Genomic DNA, 17,995 nt, shown 5'->3' with positions numbered 1-17,995 from the left:
AGAATTCAGGAAGAAGGGATATGATCCAAAAAGATGTGTAAAACTCTTAAAGATCTAATAAAATTATTTTAACATATTTTAATTGGAAAAGAATTGCATCAGTTTCCCCCTCCCAGTTACCATCCTCCAACCCCTCCCATGCTCCCACCCTCAAGTAGATAGCAAGTCATTTCTAAGATCCATAATCTCACTAGCCCCAGGAAGCTGGCTGGGTTTCCAGAACCAGGCATGAGTTCTCTTCTGTGGACCGTAAGTCCAACTAGGCAGCTGTTGGTTGCCACAGGTATGTGAGTGCCATTTCCTGCACCTTTATGCATATCTTGTCATGCTAGTCCTTGTGGTTCCTAGCTGTTGCAGCTGGGTAGGACTGTTTAACTGCTTTACTCCCTTGGAAGTTTGCATAGTATTTTCTGAAACCATGAATCTAGATCAGAGAAAAGAGGCTTTCAGGTAAGATACAGCTTGAATATCTAGGTCTTGTGTCCTAAGTGTGGGGTGTCTTCAGCAATAGGATCTCACCCCTAAGCCCAAATTGATAACCAAGGACTGCATTGATAATCTATATTACCTGGGGGAATTGCTTGGTCTACCCAAGCCAGGCAGTCAAAGGAGGTTTCTCATGCCTGATATTGTGATTTTTGTTAGTCTGTTATTCTTATGGGTAATGTCCAAGTAGCTTAACTTCCTTTAACACACACACACACACACACAGAGAAAGAGAGAGAGAAACATACAGACAGACAGACAGAGACAGAGACAGACAGAGATGGAGAGACAGAGAGAGATAGTCTCTGTCACACACACAAAGAGAAAATAATTGAATAATTTAGGTAAATATAAAATAATATGATTACTTGAAGCTTTCTCAAACAAAATTGGTGCTATATGTTCTAAATCCCTCCTTGTCCTTCTGGTTTAATGTCCCTCCCTTCTTCCTATTTAAAGCTCCTCTCATGATTCCATTTCTGACTTTATAGCATCTGATTCCCGCTCTTCCTTTCCCAAAGCCCTGCCCCACCTGTCTGTTTATACTTTCCTTGTTTCTATTATTACTCCATGTTGTACACTCACATCTGAGGATCTGGAGCTAGGAAATACCAACGAGAGACAACACGTAGCATTTTGGAGGGTGGTCTGGATTGCCTTACTTATCTTATTCTACTCTTTTCTAGGCCCATCATTTTACCTCCAAATCTCATCATTTCATTTTTTCCTTATAGCTGAAGAGCATGTTAGAGCGTATATGTACATCTCGTCATTGTTTGCTCATTTGCTGAAGGACATTTAAGTTGTTTCCAGTTCTTCCTCACTGTTATGGAGAAGGCAACAATGAATCTGCCTAGGCAAGCATCTTTGTAGAATAATATCCAGTCCTTTGAGTATATACTGAGTGCATATCTGGCTGGGCCATGGTAGATTTATTTTTTGCTTTTGGAGAATTCTCTACACTAATTTTCAGAGTGGCTGATCCAGTTTGCAATCCCACTAGTAGTGAGTGAGTGTTTCTCTTTCCACTATTTGTTGTCCCTTGTTTTGTTTTTCTTTGTCATTCCATTTATATGGAAGTTGTTTTTATTTGTATTTTCCTAATTCCTAGGAATGCTGAACATTTTAGTTGGAGGCATTTCTTAACCATTTTTTTCTTCTTTTAAGAACTCTCCATTCGGGTCCCCAGCCCATTTTATGAATGGGTCATTTGCTTGTTTTTGCCTCTTTGTTTTTTTGAGTTCTTCCTATAGTCCAGATATTATTAATCCTCTGTTGGATGTATAGTTGAAAAAGATTCTCTCCAATTCTGTTAGCCTCCAGGTCACTTGGTTGGTAGTTTCCTTAGCTATACAGAATGTTTTAGTTTAATGGGCTCCCATTTTGTCAACTGCTGGCCTTATTTCTTTGGCTATGGAGTCTTGTTCAAAAAGGTCCTTTCCTACACGCATACCTTGTAGGGTACTGCCTGTGCTTTCTCCTAGCAGTTTTAGTATTTTGGGTTTCAAATTGAGGTCTTTGATCCACTTGGACCTAATCTTTCTGCCAAGTGATTAATAGTGATGTAATTTCATCTGTCTGCATGAGAACATTCAGTTTTCCTAGCTCCATTTGTTGAAAATAGTGTTCTTAGTGTGTGACGTTTCATCTCTGTCAAACATCTGATGTTTGTAGCTACAAGTATTCATGTTTGGGTTTTCTATTTTATTCTGTTAGTCTCCGTGTCTGTTTTCATTCCATTACCATATTGGTTTTTATTACTATAGTTTCATGATATACCTTGAAGTCTGGAATAGCAATCCTTCTACCACTCTTCTTTTTATTTAGAATAGATTACTTATCTGGGGTCTTTCCTAGTTCCATGTGATTTTTAATGTTTCCCCCCCCTGTGGAGATTATTGTAGGTATTTTACATTGAATCTGTAAAATGTTTTTGGTAGGATGATCATTTTCACAATATTAGTTCTACCATTGTATGAACATAGGGTGTCTTTCCATAGTGTCTTTCTCATGATCTTTCTTCAGCAGTTTCACATTTTCATTGTAGAGTTCCTTCATCTTCTTGGATAGGTTTATTCCAGGATATTTTATTGTCTTTCATCTCAAAGACAATTTTGTTGTCTGTTTTTAAAAATTCCAGTAATTGTTTAAAGCAAATTTGGGTATAAGAGCGGTCTGAAGTGTCAGAGGACTTGGTATACAACAGTTGTCTACTTCAGAAACGAACAAACTAATTATTTTGGTCAGCCTCATATCATTTAACCCCCTGGTAATCAGCATCAAAATCTGTTGAAAGAAAAGAGCATACCTTTGGAGGACACTCTGGCTGTACTGATTTATGGTACAATAGCTTTATCTGGAGGCAGCGTGCTCCAAAAAGTCCACTTACTGGAAATTGTTGCAGTATAAATCAGCCCTAATATGAAAAGAACAGGTCTTCCAATGTTTGAGATGTAGAGAGTCATCCTGAGCATTAAAGAGCCACTTACATCAGAGGGGAAGAAGCAGATATGCTTATAGAAAGAGGAGTACCCACAATAAGGTCTCATCAGATATTGCTGTATTTATCAAAGAGAAGAAAAGCATACATAATCCCTGCCTTTCCAGGTTTTTTGCTTGTTTGTTTTGTTTTTTGTTTTGTTTTCTTGAACCAGGTTTTCTCTGTGTAACGGAATCTTGGCTGTCCTGGACTTGCTTTATCTTGCTTTCTAGAGCAGGTTAGACTTGAACTCACAAGAGAGAGATCTACCTCTGTCTGCCTCTTGAGCGCTGGAATTAAAGATGTGCTCCACCACACCTGGTTAGCCTTTTCAGTTTTAATACTTGAAGAAAATGATGAGAGTTATACACTTTTTGTGAAACCACCGCATCACATAAGGACTAGACTGGAAATCAATATGGAGAAGGGGGTTGGAGATACAAGCACAGAATGTAGGAATTACCAACTCAGTGTGTATGAGGGGTAGGGACAGCATGACTAGTTTCAAATTCAACCTAGTTAGAACAAACAGCTATACCCCAAACAACAATAACAACAACAACAACAACCCACCCTACCAGGCTTCACTCTGGTTTCTTGCCTCTGTACATGCCTCTAAGCGCATGCTTAGAATCCCTTGAGTTGCTGTTTAAAATTTCAGTTCCTAGGATCCACTGCAGAGATTGAAATCCCAATTAGGGACAAGGCTGTATATATTTGCACATAAGCAATCTCCCCTGGGTAATTTGGATTAGGATTCATGTTCATTAAGAACTGCTGTCAAAGCTGGCAATATCCCACTCTTGGATCATGTCCCAGAAAGAACTTTTAGAACATGTACCACTAACATAAACTAGCATTACAATTTACTCACGAATCTTTTAGATTTACTAATTCCTTCATACTTACATTTTGATTCATAAAATCTGGAATGGTAAATATAAATGAAATACCATGGAGCCTAACATGTGGTACTTGAGAAATGAAAAAAACAAAACAGGTAAGAGCTTCGAGTCAAGCACTGTAAAGTACAGCTACAGTGGAAAGATGACTTAATTTTTTTTTAATCCTCAGGCATTAGGTGCCAACTATTGGAAAATGGGTAGGGTTTTATTTCAGCTCACAGTTTCGAAGATTTCCACCAGTGACCCATTGGCTCCATCGCTTTGGGCCTGTGGTGAGACAATATGTCTGTGATGGCTAGAGAACATGGTGCAGAGGGCCTGTTCACCTCCTGCTTGGGTATAAAATTTAATAGGAGAAGAGTCCTGAAATTTCCTCTGAGGGAGCATGCACAGCAACCTAAGACTTCCTACTAATTATCATCTCTAAATATTTTCACCAGCTCCTAATAACGCGAAGGTTGTAACCAAACCTATAATGTGAGCTTTTGAGGCTCATTCCAGATCCATACCATAGCAAGTAGTATGGCAGTTTGAATAGGAATGACCCACATAGTTTCATGTCTTTGAATGTTTGGCCATCCAGAGTGGCATGATTAGGAGCTATGGCCTTGTTAGAGTAGGTCTGGTTTCATTGGAATGTCACTAGAGCATGAGCTTTGAGATCTCAGAAGCTCAAGCCAGGCCTAGTGACTCAGTCTCTTCCTGGCTGCCTTCAGATCAAGATGTAGAACTCTTAGTTCCTTCTCTAGCACCATGCCTGTCTGGATGCTGCCATGCTTCCTGCCATGATGATAATGGACTGAATCTCTGAACCTGTAAGCCAGCCCCAAATAAATGTTGTCCTTTAATTTAAATGTTGCCAGTCATGGTGCCTGTTCACAGCAATGAGACCCTAACTCAGACAAGTAGAAAGTAGCATCTTTTTCAAGATGTGTCACTAAGGAAGGCCTTCACTAGACTGAGTGTTAATCACAGCAAGGGTGCTTCCGTTACCTAATTAGAAGTAATGTAGAGATCCTAGAGTACCATAGCAGACATAAGCCAGTAACGAAGTTAGAGAGCACTATGTGGTTGACAGAATTAATAATTTATATTTGCTTACACCACTCCAAAGAAATAAGGAATTTAGTATACTTGCTATGCAAGCACAGCCATAAGCTAAATATTATTCCCTCCTCTACCACCAACACACACACACACACACACACACACACACACACACACACACCTCAGTTAGATTCGGAAGAAATTGGGAGCTACTCTCCGATTTACCTAGGATTTCTTGTTCTTTTTGCTTAGTGGCTTTGCCCTTGGCGCTAGGGTACAATAGATGTGACTTTTATTTTACCATAGTCATAAAGAAATTTCTGAGTACTTGCTCTCTACTAGATGCCATGCTGTATCCTGGTGATAATATAGTAGTGAACATGTCGTGGCTGTCACCTTCAGAATGGTCATGATTAAGGGGTAGGTAGCTAAGCAGTACTATATTTGATGGGCTCTGAGACCGTCCACTTGGCCTCATACTTGAGGGGTGGAAAGACTTCCTCAGGAAAGTGATAATTAAATGTGAATTTGACAAGTCACAGAAAGGAAGGAAAAAGAATGAGATAGAAAGGGAGCAGAATATATATGGGTAAGGAATAGAAGAAGTGTGACAGGGGAGCCTGTGTGTGTGTTTTTCCGAATACTTTAGGCTCCAGGCAGGAAAGTATATAATATCAGTTTTATGCTTTATGTTAACTTTGAATGTTACTAAATATTTTGAATTTCTCTGTCCCCTTTTTATAGCTGTATATTGATTGTACATAGTAACAGAATTGTTAAAGAAATTTTCTCCAATTATATTATATACTTGCCCACACTTACTGTATGCTCATTACATTATCATAGACTTACACATATTATATTAGAAGGACGTTCTTCAGATCCATCCATACGATGTCTTTGTGTTTCTATCGCTGTGAAGAGACACCGTGACCATGGCAACTCTTTTTTTTTCCTTATCTTTATTAAATTGGGTATTTCTTATTTACATTTCAAATGTTATTCTTTCCCAGTTTCTAGGCCAACATCCCCCTACCCCTCCTCCTCCCCTTCTTTATGGGTGCTCCCCTCCCCATCCTCCCCCCATTACCGCCCTCCCCCAACAATCACATTCACTGGGGGTTCAGTCTTGGCAGGACCAAGGGCTTCCCCTTCCACTGGTGCTCTTACTAGGATACTCATTGCTACCTATGAGGTCGGAGTCCAGGGTCAGTCCATGTATAGTCTTTAGGTAGTGGCTTAGTCCCTGGACGCTCTGGTTGCTTGGCATTGTTGTTCTTATGGGATCTCAACTCTTAAAAGAAAACATTTAATTGGGGCTGGCTTACAGTTTTGAATGTTTAGTCCCTTGTTGTCATGGAGGGAAGCATTGCAGCATGCAGGCAGACATGGTGCCAGAGAAGAACCGAGAGTTCTACATCTTGAACCACAGGCAGCAGAAACAAATGCCACATTGGGAGTGGCTTAAACAGCTGAGACTTCAAAGTGTGCCTTCACAGTGTCACACTTCCTTCAACAAAGCCATGCCTCCTTATAGCACTACTTATGACACCGTGGCTGCCAATTTCATTGAAACCAGCACAAGTTCCTCACCAAGTACTTAGAAGTTTCTCGTATGCCAAAAGACTGGTGTGTACTTTTTGTGCAGTTGATTGTATATCTTGCTTTTTTATTTTTGTGATAGTTCTGTAGATTTGTATGTAATTTGTACTCAGATCAGTTGTGTCACGTTGAACAGCTCTAGAGTATTCCATATTTAGCTCTTTCTCTTTTACTTTAATTCCTATAGAAAGACATTTAGAATATTTCCATCATTGTGATTATGCACAAAGCTATAATGAGTATCTTTATACATATCCAGCTGAGTTCATGTTGAAATATAAACATAGAATATATATGTGTATATAATATATATGTACATAATATATATGTAAAATCCTTAGAAATTGAACTGCTGGGTTAAATGATAAGCAATTTTGAGCCTCCTTACTTTACAAATGACCTTTGTAGAAATTATACCAGTTTACACTTCCACAAAGAGACCACCTGTTTCCTTACACCCTTATAAGTTCTCACTTTAAAATGGTTCATTATCATTTGTATATATAGTTTAAATGTTTATATGTGTTGAACACTTTCTGTTATGTTGATAAGACATCCTCATTTTGCTATGAATAATATACTTTTTCTTTTGCCGTTGTGTTGTTGGTTTCCATTGTGGAGAGTTGCTGTACATGTCAAGGGCACAGATGTATTTGTTTTTTAATTTAATTTGTTTTTACTTATTCACTTTACATCCAGCTCACTGCCCTATTCCAGTCACCCACTCCCACAATTCTTCCCCCCATCACCCCTCACCTTTTCCTCTGAGCAGGTAGGGGCCCCCTGGGTATCTCCCCCCCATCCTGGCACTTCAGTTCTCTACAAGGCTAGGCGCTTCCTCTCCCACTGAGACAAGACAAGGCAGCCCAGCTAGAAGAACATATCCCCACATGCAGGCAACAGCTTTTAGGATAGCAACTGTTCTAGTTGTTTGGGACCTACATGGAAACCAAGCTGCACATCTGCTACACATGTGCAGGGAGCACTAGGTCCCGCCATGTATATCCTTTGGTTGGTGGTTCAATCTCTGGGAGCCCGCAGGGGTCCAGGTTAGTTGACTCTGTTGGTCTTCCTATAGAGTTCTTATCCCCTTAGAAAGGGTCTGCAATCCTTCCTCCTATTCTTCCATAAGAGTCTCAATATCCACTGTTTGGCTGTTTGGGTGTCTGTATCTGTCTGAGTCAGCTGCTGGGTGGAGCCTCCCAGAAGACAGCCATGACTCTGTCTGTGAGCATAACAGTATCATTAACAGTGTCAGGGATTGGTGCTTGCCCATGGGATGGCTCTCAAGTTGGGCCAGTTATTAGTTGTCTGTTCCCTCCATCTCTGTTCCATCCCCCCGAAGGCAGTGGACTCTTAGTTGCATAGAAAACAGAGACTTTTCTCAGCATATCATTACCTTTTGGTTTTGTTTCTGATATTCTCCTCTCATCATAAATTTTTAAATTTTTTGGAAATCAACTATATCACCTATCTTTGATTATTTCTGTATTTAGTGACTTACATTAGAATTTAATCTTAAGATTAAAGCTTTTCTGGTGTTTTCCTATTTTCCTCTAGAACTTATAACAATGTCTTTTTTATATTTGAAATTGTGTGTGTGTGTGTGTGTGTGTGTGTGTGTGTGTGTGTGTGTATTTAATTGGAGTGACATAGATGTTTGACATTGTCACTAATAACCATCCAGTTGTTCCAAAGCTGTATTAAATGAGTCATCTTTCCTAGCTTAGCTTACCATAAACTAACTTCACATGGGTTTGAATTTACCAGTTTAGCATTCTGTGGGTTTCGCTGTTTTTATTACTTATTTAGAGTAAGGCCAGGTTGGCCTTAGACTTGTGGCAATCCACCTGCTTCAGCCTCCTTCTCAAATGTCGGGATTACAGATATGTGCAACTACTTCCAGCCAGTATTGTGTATTTTCTACTAAGAATCTACCTTTCTAATTGTGAGACTACCTTATTTACTGTAACTTTAGAACATATTTCCTAAGTGGTAAGGCTCCTCCTCCCTTAGGACTCTTTGCTACTCTTCATGGTAATCACAATTTCATTTTCCCATATAATATTTGGAATAATGTTCCAAAACTCACAACTGCTGGCAAATTTATTGGACTCATATTAAGTTTATATATTAATTTTGGTAGATTTGATATCTTTACAATGTTGAGTCATCCTTGCTAGGAAACTGTATGTCTTTTCATTCATGCACATATTGTTTTATGTCCTTTAATAAAGTTTTCTAGTTTTCTGCATATAGCTTCACAATATTTCTTGCTTAGGTTTATTTCTAGATATTTTATCTTTTTAATTGCCGTGCCAAGTATGATCTTACTCTCCATTATATTTTCTAATTGTTGTATGCATAAGAAAGTTAATTTCTATATATTCATCTTATATCCAGATACCTTATTGAATTTTCTTACTGTTGGTATACATTTTCACTTATCATGAATTTTTAGATAAAAATATCATCATCATGGCAAATCACATCTATAGCATTTTTCAAACAATATTAAGCACTAATTGGGAAAGTGCACAGGTTCCCTTGTTCCCAGCTTTTATAGGAATGTCTCTACTGTTTTGCTGTGGTGCTAGGGGCATAGCTCCATGGTAAAGCATTAGCCTTACATGCGTGAATCCCTGGATATAAACAATGTGATGCTTTTATAGGACTAGCTACGTTTCCCTGCTAGTAGCTTTTTAAGTCTACAAAAGGCCTGAGGATTGCAATGAAATTTAGATATTAGGGAAGCTATCTTATAACATCTATCTTTTGATTTATTAGTATTATGAGCTATATGAATGATTTATTTTACGTATGAGTACACTGCCTTCATGTATATCAGGTCCCATCACAGATGGTTGTGGGCCACCATGTGGTTGCTGGGATTTGAACTCAGGACGTCTGGAAGAGCAGTCAGTGCTCTAACTGCTGAGCCATATCTCCAGCCCCTGAGCAAGATTTGAATTTCTAAGGTGAACACACATGTTTATGATGTACTTTTAACATCGTTCTGGATTCTCTTCACTAATACTTTAAGTTTTGTATATATATTCTTAGAAAAGACTGGTAAAAATTAACTGGAGTCTTCAAAAGAAAGCGTTAGAAAAGTTTCTGTAGAGCTTTCTCTTATTTTAGTTTAACTATTATGGTCTGTGGTCAGTTGCAACAGTCTTAACTTTGTTTCTGACCCTATTTGTTGACCTTTACAGTTTGCTTATGATGTTTGATTCTATGCATTCAAAAGATTCAGGGCTTCTGAGTGTGAAAAGATAACTCCTGTGATAATAGTTCTTATGTGGCTAACAAATGAGGATTTAAAGTTCGAAACTAGCCTGAACTATGTAACAAGACCCTGTCTCAAACATATGCATGCACATGCATACACATATATGCACGTACATGCAGGCACACATGCATACACACACATACATATATACAGTATGGCATGCATACATACACACGCCTGTGTGTGGGGGGGCACACTCTGACACCCATACTCAAAGAACAAGAAGAAAGAAAGGGAAAGATTTGGTGTAATTCGATCTTTATCATATATTCCAATCACTGGCATTAGGGTATTCTTTTCAAGGAAAAATGAATGCAAGGTAGAATCAGGGTAATTATTTTAAGAATAATAGAGAAGATCATCAGGAGTGGCCTCTCTGCCTGATATAGATTTGACATCTTTTTGTTGTCCACCCACTACTTTTTATTTTATTTGTTAAGGGATATGTGAGGTAGGACAGTTTGGGCAGGTAAAGACGGAGGCCAAGACCCAGATGAGAGTAGTGGAGCTCTGTGGGTAGGAATTTCTGATCCATGTGGGAACTAGGGATGAGGGCAGTGATGTGCTCTTTCCCTTGTATCTGTACTTGGTTAGCATTATCTACACGGTTATTTTTAAAGGAATAGTCTCAGCCGTCATCACAACTGCTGAATGCATAGTCTGTCTGCTGGTCTAATTGAATCCTTGGAATGGCCTGGCAGCAGGACTCAGCATGATGTTGATTGCTCACAGGCCACCATAGGAAATCAGACCCTAAGTTTAAAGGGCTTAACCCTTTATAATCAGCTAAAGAGGTGCCACTTAATTTTGATAAGCCTTACCATGTAGAAGTTTGAAATTTGATAAACGGAGATTTTTCTTTTATAACTTAAAAAGTATTATTTCTCCTAATGAGAGATAATAGTTTAAATTTCAATTTTATTATTTGTATAAATATAAATAGAATATTAAATATATGGACATATATAGCACCAGTCAAAAGTTGTCTCAAAAGATTTATTGAACAATCTTTATCTCCTTGTTTTAGAAGGTTTTTTATAGGATTTTTTATAGTCTACCTTATTTCTTGTTTTCTTTTCTTTTTCTTTCTGAGACAGGGTCTCTCTGAGACAGGTCTGACTGTCTTATAATTCACTATGCAAACCAGGCTAGCCATGAACTCATAGAGACCCGCCTGTCTCCTGAATACTGGGTTTAAAGGCATGCGCTACCATGCCTGGCTAGTCTATCTTGTTTCTAAATTCACTGTTTTGTTCTATTACTCAACAATATACTTTTTACTTGTAGCAGTTTCATAAGATGTGTGTGTGTGTGTGTGTGTGTAATTTAAAAATATTTTCAAATTTAAATATTTTGATCATATTCTTCCCCTTCCCCAAGTCCTTCCAGATCCTCTCACACTCAATACCCACCTAACTTTTAAATTCTTTTTCGAAAAATAACCAAAATCCCAATACAAAAACAAAACCCCACAAACCAAGGAAACAAAATAAAACTATCCTCCCAATCCAGACTGAACCCAAATACAGGTGAGAGTCAGTTTTTGGAAAAGCCTCGAATTGAACGATTCTTTTTGACATTTCAGAAGGAATTTTTTTTACCAAAAGTGGCAGATACCTGTGAATAGCTTATTTCATATTTTTATTACATATGTAAGCACAGGGAAGCTATGTGCAGTTCATTTATAACATACCTTGTATCACATTGGCAGTAAGGCAATGGAAGGGAGGGGTGACACAACACAAAGCAGTCATGGACTTTAGATAGTCAAAGTATTAAAATGTGTGGATTCTGGGTAGTAAGTGGGAATATAGATATTCATTACGGAAATCACTATTTCTAAACACTAGAAACTTTTCATTAAAGAATAGAGAAAATCAGCAAATGAAGTAGAACAAGTAGGATTGAAAGCCCTAGACTATTGCATATCAGGTCTGAGTGTTTGAAACAGACCGAGGTACCAGCTGTATATTTAGATTTTGTAGCTGAATAGTTCCATTTCCAATCGTAGCTCTACCGTGTAACCTTTATAACCCTGGACAGTTTACTTATCCTGACTATGTCTTGGTTTCTCAAGTGATAAATCCAAACTGTAAGAACTACTTCCTAGGTTTATTGTAAGGAGAAAATAAATTGGACCATGGAGAGCACTGAATGTAAACACTTAGAGCAGTGGTTCTCAACCTGTGGGTCACAACCCTTTTGGGGTCACATATCAGATACTTACATTATGATTCATAACAGTAGGAAAAGTACAGCTATGGAGTAGCAATGGAAATAATTTTATGGTTTGGTGGGTTATCACAACATAAGGAACTGTATAAGGAAGGTTGAGAACCACTGCTCTAGTGTTTAGTACTCAGTTTATGCACAACAAAATGTTCGCTGTCATTGTTATTATATTCTTATTACTATGGCCATTACTTTTACTACACATATTAGGATTTTGTGGCCATCTTAACATTTCAGAAATTATGCCATCCAAAATATGGGGCCCATCCATCGCATGCTTGCCTTGGTCAATGTTTATCTGCTCTTTTGCAGGGAAATGGCTCATTCTAAGGCCAACTTGTCATTGTCTGCTCCCTTCCGGCCTCACATTGAGAACTCAGCACTGGACTTGTCAAACTACCGAGCAGTCTCTTCGCTTGACCTCCTTGGAGACTTCAAACATGCCTCGAACACTCCAGAGGAATCTTCAGTTTATGAGGATGAGAGCTCCGTTGCCTCCATGCCCCGCCCACTGCGGAGCCGAGCCTTCTCTGAGAGTCACATCAGTTTAGAGCCACAAAACACCCGGGCCTGGGGGAAACAGCAAAGGGAATCATTTAGTAAAGGCAGTGAGACTCAGCCAGATACTCTTGGGGCCCGAAAGAAGGCCTTTCCTCCCCCTCGCCCTCCTCCTCCCAATTGGGAAAAATATAGGCTCTTTCGTGCAGCGCAGCAGCAGCAGCAGCAGCAGCAGCAGCAGCAGCAGCAGCAGCAGCAGCAGCAGCAGCAATGTGAAAAGGAAGAAGAGGAGGAGAAGGAGCAAGAGGAGAAGGGAGAGAAAGAAGAGGACCTACCGCCCCAGTATTTTAGTTCAGAAACCACTGGATCATGTGCCCCTATTACAGAGGAGCAGCCACAGTCCCTGAAGATGGGCCACCAGGAAGCCTCAAGGCAGAGTTCACAGAGCCTCCAAGAGCAAGAGGCCTATGCTGTGCATCCCAGCAATTTTGTGCCTGCAGTAAGGAGCTACCCTGTAACCCAGCCCGAGAAAGCTCAACCTCCTTGCTATTACGGCGCTCATGGACTGTGGAGGACAACTGAGCAAGAAGCTACTGTGACCCCAAAGTAAGTGTTTGGGAAAGATATTGGGGTCCCAGACCAGGCAGCCAGCAGCATGAATTGAATTTGTCCTCTCCCACTTGCCAGCTCTCTGACACTGATCCTTAGTCATGAATACATGAGTAGTACATAGTAGCTGTTCAGGAAGTGGAAGTTCAGGGTTTTATCCCTATCATTAAGAAAATATGGTGTTGCTTCTCAGTGTATCTTTAATATATCTATGTATCAATATATCAATAATATATAAACCGTTCTTTGCCTGTCCTAGGCCTTCCCTGAACCGTGTGCTCTAGCAGTAGCCTGGGCCTCTGAATTCTTCCCCCAACACCAGTAGAAAGATGTTGCCAGGGCTAGACACTTACACAGTGATAACAGCTCAGTGCAGTCTTTGTCTTTTTCACGTCCTGCTTAGCATTTGCTTTGCATTTGCTCTGTCAGACCGTAAGCAATAGCTGACAGGGTAAGCTATGAGATCCAAATGGGATTGCGGACTGCCACATGACTCCTACATGATTACTGGTCTGGATAATCATGCTGTGTATCTGTCCTCTCTGCTCCCAAACAGAAACACCATGATCGCCATTGCTCAGTGCCGGGGCTCTTAGCTCTCCGCCTGGCCTCTTTCAGAGCCCCACTGGGGATGAGCAGACAGGTGTCCCCTAATTGCTTGCTTTAAATCTTTTTATAGCAGGATCTTGCCTGGGAGGAGCTGCTATTAGAAGTACCTTGTTTATGTGACTTTTATGGACAGGCTAATCTTGTTACTTGGTTATCTGGAGCTGATTGAGCAGTTCTCTGAGGTGCCATAAAGAAAGCATTTATAAATCCCAGCTCCTGTGCTCAGGGAGAAGCCCTTAGCAGACCACATGTGGCTGCTTCTCAAGCTGCCTTATTGCAACTGGAAAATACGGTGCAGAAACTGTGCTGTGGTTGTTATGTAGCACAGCTGAGAGATTGAAAGGTTACCTGGCAGATAGTAGGCATTGAACTAATATTTCAAAAGACAAAATAGATAATCAAATAAGTTTTCAATTAAGCATTTTCTATGTGCCAGACACTGCCTAGTGTTTAATGTACATGATTTAAGTTATTCTTCCCAACATCCCTGTTGGCCATTAATACCTCCATTTGACAAATGAGGCAGCTGAAGTTGAGCAAAATAAGGGACTAATTAATTCAGCATTATGCAGCAAAGACTCAAATCCAGATCTGTCTGCCTCTAAATCTAAGCTGCTACGGCTGCCATAACCGCCTCCTCCTCATCCTCATTGTCATCCTCCTCATCCTCGTCCTCATCCTCCTCCTCCTCCTCCTCCTCCTCCTCCAACCTCTCTCAGAAGGATCTTAGTCTTCTCGTTGCCTGGGACTTTAGGTTATCTTCTCTCTCCTAGGGTAATACGTGCCAGAAGTAGCAGTTCCAGGCTGTGGATTTTTCTCCTTTATGAACTTTTCTTGTCTTGACCCAGGCTACTGAGAAAGAAATCACTATTACTAGGTATCTTATAACCCAGTCCAGAGGTTATTTATGACAAATTATAAAATGCAGGGGAATACATTCGGTTGTACACAGCCTTGGCTTCCAGCTGCCAGAATCAATTCTAGATGTTTCTTCCAATGATAAAGATTTAAAGAAGAGCATCGTTTCCATCACAGCTGATGTTTCTTCACCTGTTTACCACATGCTGAGCATGATTTTAAGTATTTTCATGGACAGATCATTCCTCACATTCCTCTTTCTTCGGGTTTACAGTGTACAGATGCACCATGAACACAGTAGAAAGGACACTTTAAGGTCGGGAAGTGTTAGCCTTTTCCTAGGCTAGCAAGAGGCTGTACGTCAACCTTTTGTGGTGCTGGGAAGCAGCAGTGGCCGTCACTGTAATCATCAAAGCAACCACTGACATCCGATAGTGAGTTGTGCCGCTAAGTTGTGAGGTTAGAAGGTCAGGTGTAGGTATAAGTATCTTAAATTTAGAATGTGTTTATACTGAAGCATTGATTTGGTCTCCCCAAACAGACCTAAGAAAGAGTTATAACTACTGTCCTCTTCCTTTCAGAGGAAAAAGGAAAAGGGAGGGGATGTAACTTTGTCACAGGCTCACAGCTAACCAGAAGCCAGGCAGTCTAGCTCATTGCCTACAGCATTGGTTTGCTATTTCAGTTCTGGGAAAAGATTTTTTTTTTAGATCCTAGGAAGGTATAAGATGGTGTTGGAGCCAATAGAAGGGTAAGGTTTTCGGTCTGAAATGCAAATAAAGACAGCCAAGTTTTAGCCATGTTAAACCATAGTATCTCTACCACACATTTCCTTCTTAGGTTCAGACTTGGTAGGAAGACATATGGAAGGAAGTCATGGAAGTGATCAAATGTTGCTCCAGTCGAATGACTAGTGCCACTCTAGATCTAGTTGGCTTTGTGGAGTCTAAGCACGTCTGTCATTGCTCAGTGGAATGTTCTGAGCTTTTATGCAATGTTGACTTTCAAATTCAGATTAGGTTCTTATCGATTTCTCGTAATCCCTTCTCTGTTCATGAAAGTAATGAGAAAAAGAACCCTAGAGCACAGTGCTTAACGTGAGCTACTGTAATGGGTGCAGGGCCATCGCTGCTGAGAAGCCGACTTTCCATGGGGCATGTGAATGTTGGTCTTTACAGTTTCTGACTCAGAGCATTGGCATGTACCGTAAGTCCTTATAAACAGGAGTTCTCAAAGTTCATTTATTTGTATTACCTTTACAATCTTCTCTTCTCTGATATCAAAGACGCAGTTCAGCTAGAGAGGTCCTTACAAATAGAGCTTTCTAGAGTGCCAAGGTGTTCACTTGTCACTATCACAGAGTGTAAAAGATAAAGGCACAGAGGTGGAGTCGGGTTGCCATTGGTGTACAGTTCACTGTCTACTGACCTGGGGAATATAATTTTACCTCTTGGTTCTCCATGATACTGCTACGTAAAGTGGTTATGGTGATGAATCAGTTGCATGTGTCCATATATACACGTGTATGCTGTGTACATGGGCGTTGCATGTCTTGAGACAGTTTCTAGAGTATAATAAGCACCGTGTATATATTAGTACTATAGTTCTAATCTTGCAAGCCCATGTGTAAAATAAATAGCTCCAGAGTGAGGAATATTGGCATGCCCGGGTTGCCTTTGTGTGATGAATTAAGAGACAGCATAGCATGAATCGGTAAATAGCTTTGGAAGCTTTTTAGCCATTATATTTGACCTTTATCTAAGAGCTACAAATAGCTACAGAAATGACTAATGACTTTCTCCTCTGTTCCCTTTCGAACAGCCAGAGGTTAGAAGGGGCTGGTGACACAGACAGGTGGATAGTAGGAATAGGCTGCCCAGCAAAGGGATCACAGACAGACAGACAGACAGACAGACGCACACACAGACCCAAGTGGAGTGGACGTTGCCCTTGCACAGACCATAGGCAGAGTTATTCTCCCTTTTAATCACTGAAACCTGACATTTTCCTTTACTTCCACCAGACCAGAAGCCTTAATGGCAGAAGAGGCCAAATCCAAGCCAGGGTAGGGACAGAACTACTTTTTTTTCTCAGGAGGAGAAATTCTCTTTCATTGCCTGGGGTTCTGAGAAACAAAATTTTACACACCCCCAGGCTTTGGTAACCCCAAGATAACAAGGTCTGCTGCTACACTTGTCGAGCCCCTGGGTGTCACTGGCTTCATCTTCCCCATGTCATTCTGAACCCATGCAGGAGGCTGGGGCTAGCGAGAATATGCCACAAGTGGAAGGGTGCTGTCCCTTTTCCAGCCGAAGGGTTGTCATAGAGGAAGCAGTATCAGAAGAGCTCATGTGATGGATGGGCTGTGACAAGTCCTTGGCAGGGATGATGATCCCAGCATTCTGAGTGGTGACCATAGCTAAGGTCACAGGCATTGCTGTGGGACCTCTACAGCAAAGGGGATTTTTCAAGCAGGAGTGGCATCAGGATCAAAGAAAAGAGTGTGAGGCAAGTCACAGGGTACCTTTATGAACAAGCAGATCAGATAGAGCTGGACTGAGCGGGCTCTGTACTTAGTTAGAGGAGAGGTCATCAAGCTTAGAGGAACACATTTCTCTGCTGCCCCTTGCTAAAGGTCATGAATCATTAAGGTGACTCATTTGTCATCAGAAGTCTACAATTTTGAGGTCTTGTAAGTTCTTCCATATTTTAATGGGGTGTTAATGACTGAGGCAAATGATAAAGAAGCCCTATGAACTACTAAGTTCAGGGACATCGAAGGAAATGGCAATAGACTTCTTCATTCTTAAAGTTTACCTTCACTTGCCTTTTAGATCATCTTCATGTTACCTGTTTATGTTTGAATGTTGCTTTCTGTTCCGTTGTATTATACCAGCTATGGGAAGTGCTGTCAAATATTACAGGTAGTGAAAACTAAGAAAAGAGAAGCCTCAGTGATCTCTCGACATACGTACTCAAATGGTCACCTTTTCTTTCTACAGACAAGAGTTTCAGCACTTCTCACCTCCTACAGGGGCCTCAGGAATCCCTACCTCTTACTCAGCTTATTATAATATCTCTGTGGCCAAGGCAGAACTGCTGAACAAGTTAAAACAGCAGCCTGAGATGGCTGAGGCAGGCCTGGGAGAGGAGGGAGTTGACTATGAACTGGCTCAAAAAAAGGTAAGGTATATCCCAGAGATTTTTTTTTATGAATCCTTGGACCATTCTTGACTCTCTTCTTTCCTTAACTCTTTACAAATAAGCAATGATGTATTTTTTTTATTTTTATTTTTTTATTAACTTGAGTATTTCTTATGTACATTTCGAGTGTTATTCCCTTTCCCGGTTTCTGGGCAAACATCCCCCTAATCCCTC

General features: G+C 40.3%; 1 protein-coding gene across 4 annotated transcripts in view; it reads left to right on the top strand.

Moving 5' to 3' along the window:
- The window catches only part of Shroom4 (shroom family member 4), a 211,295-nt gene that overhangs the window by 185,425 nt on the left and 7,875 nt on the right, over positions 1-17,995 (top strand). For all 4 annotated transcript variants that reach the window (XM_039099796.2, XM_017602065.3, XM_006256763.5 and 1 more), the window contains 2 exons: positions 12,356-13,147; positions 17,620-17,800. In XM_039099796.2, the coding sequence (XP_038955724.1) occupies positions 12,356-13,147; positions 17,620-17,800 (973 nt within the window). The remainder of the gene's footprint in view (positions 1-12,355; positions 13,148-17,619; positions 17,801-17,995) is intronic.

The sequence above is a fragment of the Rattus norvegicus genome, chromosome X (genome assembly GCF_036323735.1).
Source record: "Rattus norvegicus strain BN/NHsdMcwi chromosome X, GRCr8, whole genome shotgun sequence".
Taxonomy (NCBI): Eukaryota; Metazoa; Chordata; class Mammalia; order Rodentia; family Muridae; genus Rattus; species Rattus norvegicus.
This window is presented reverse-complemented; position numbering and strand designations above follow the sequence as displayed.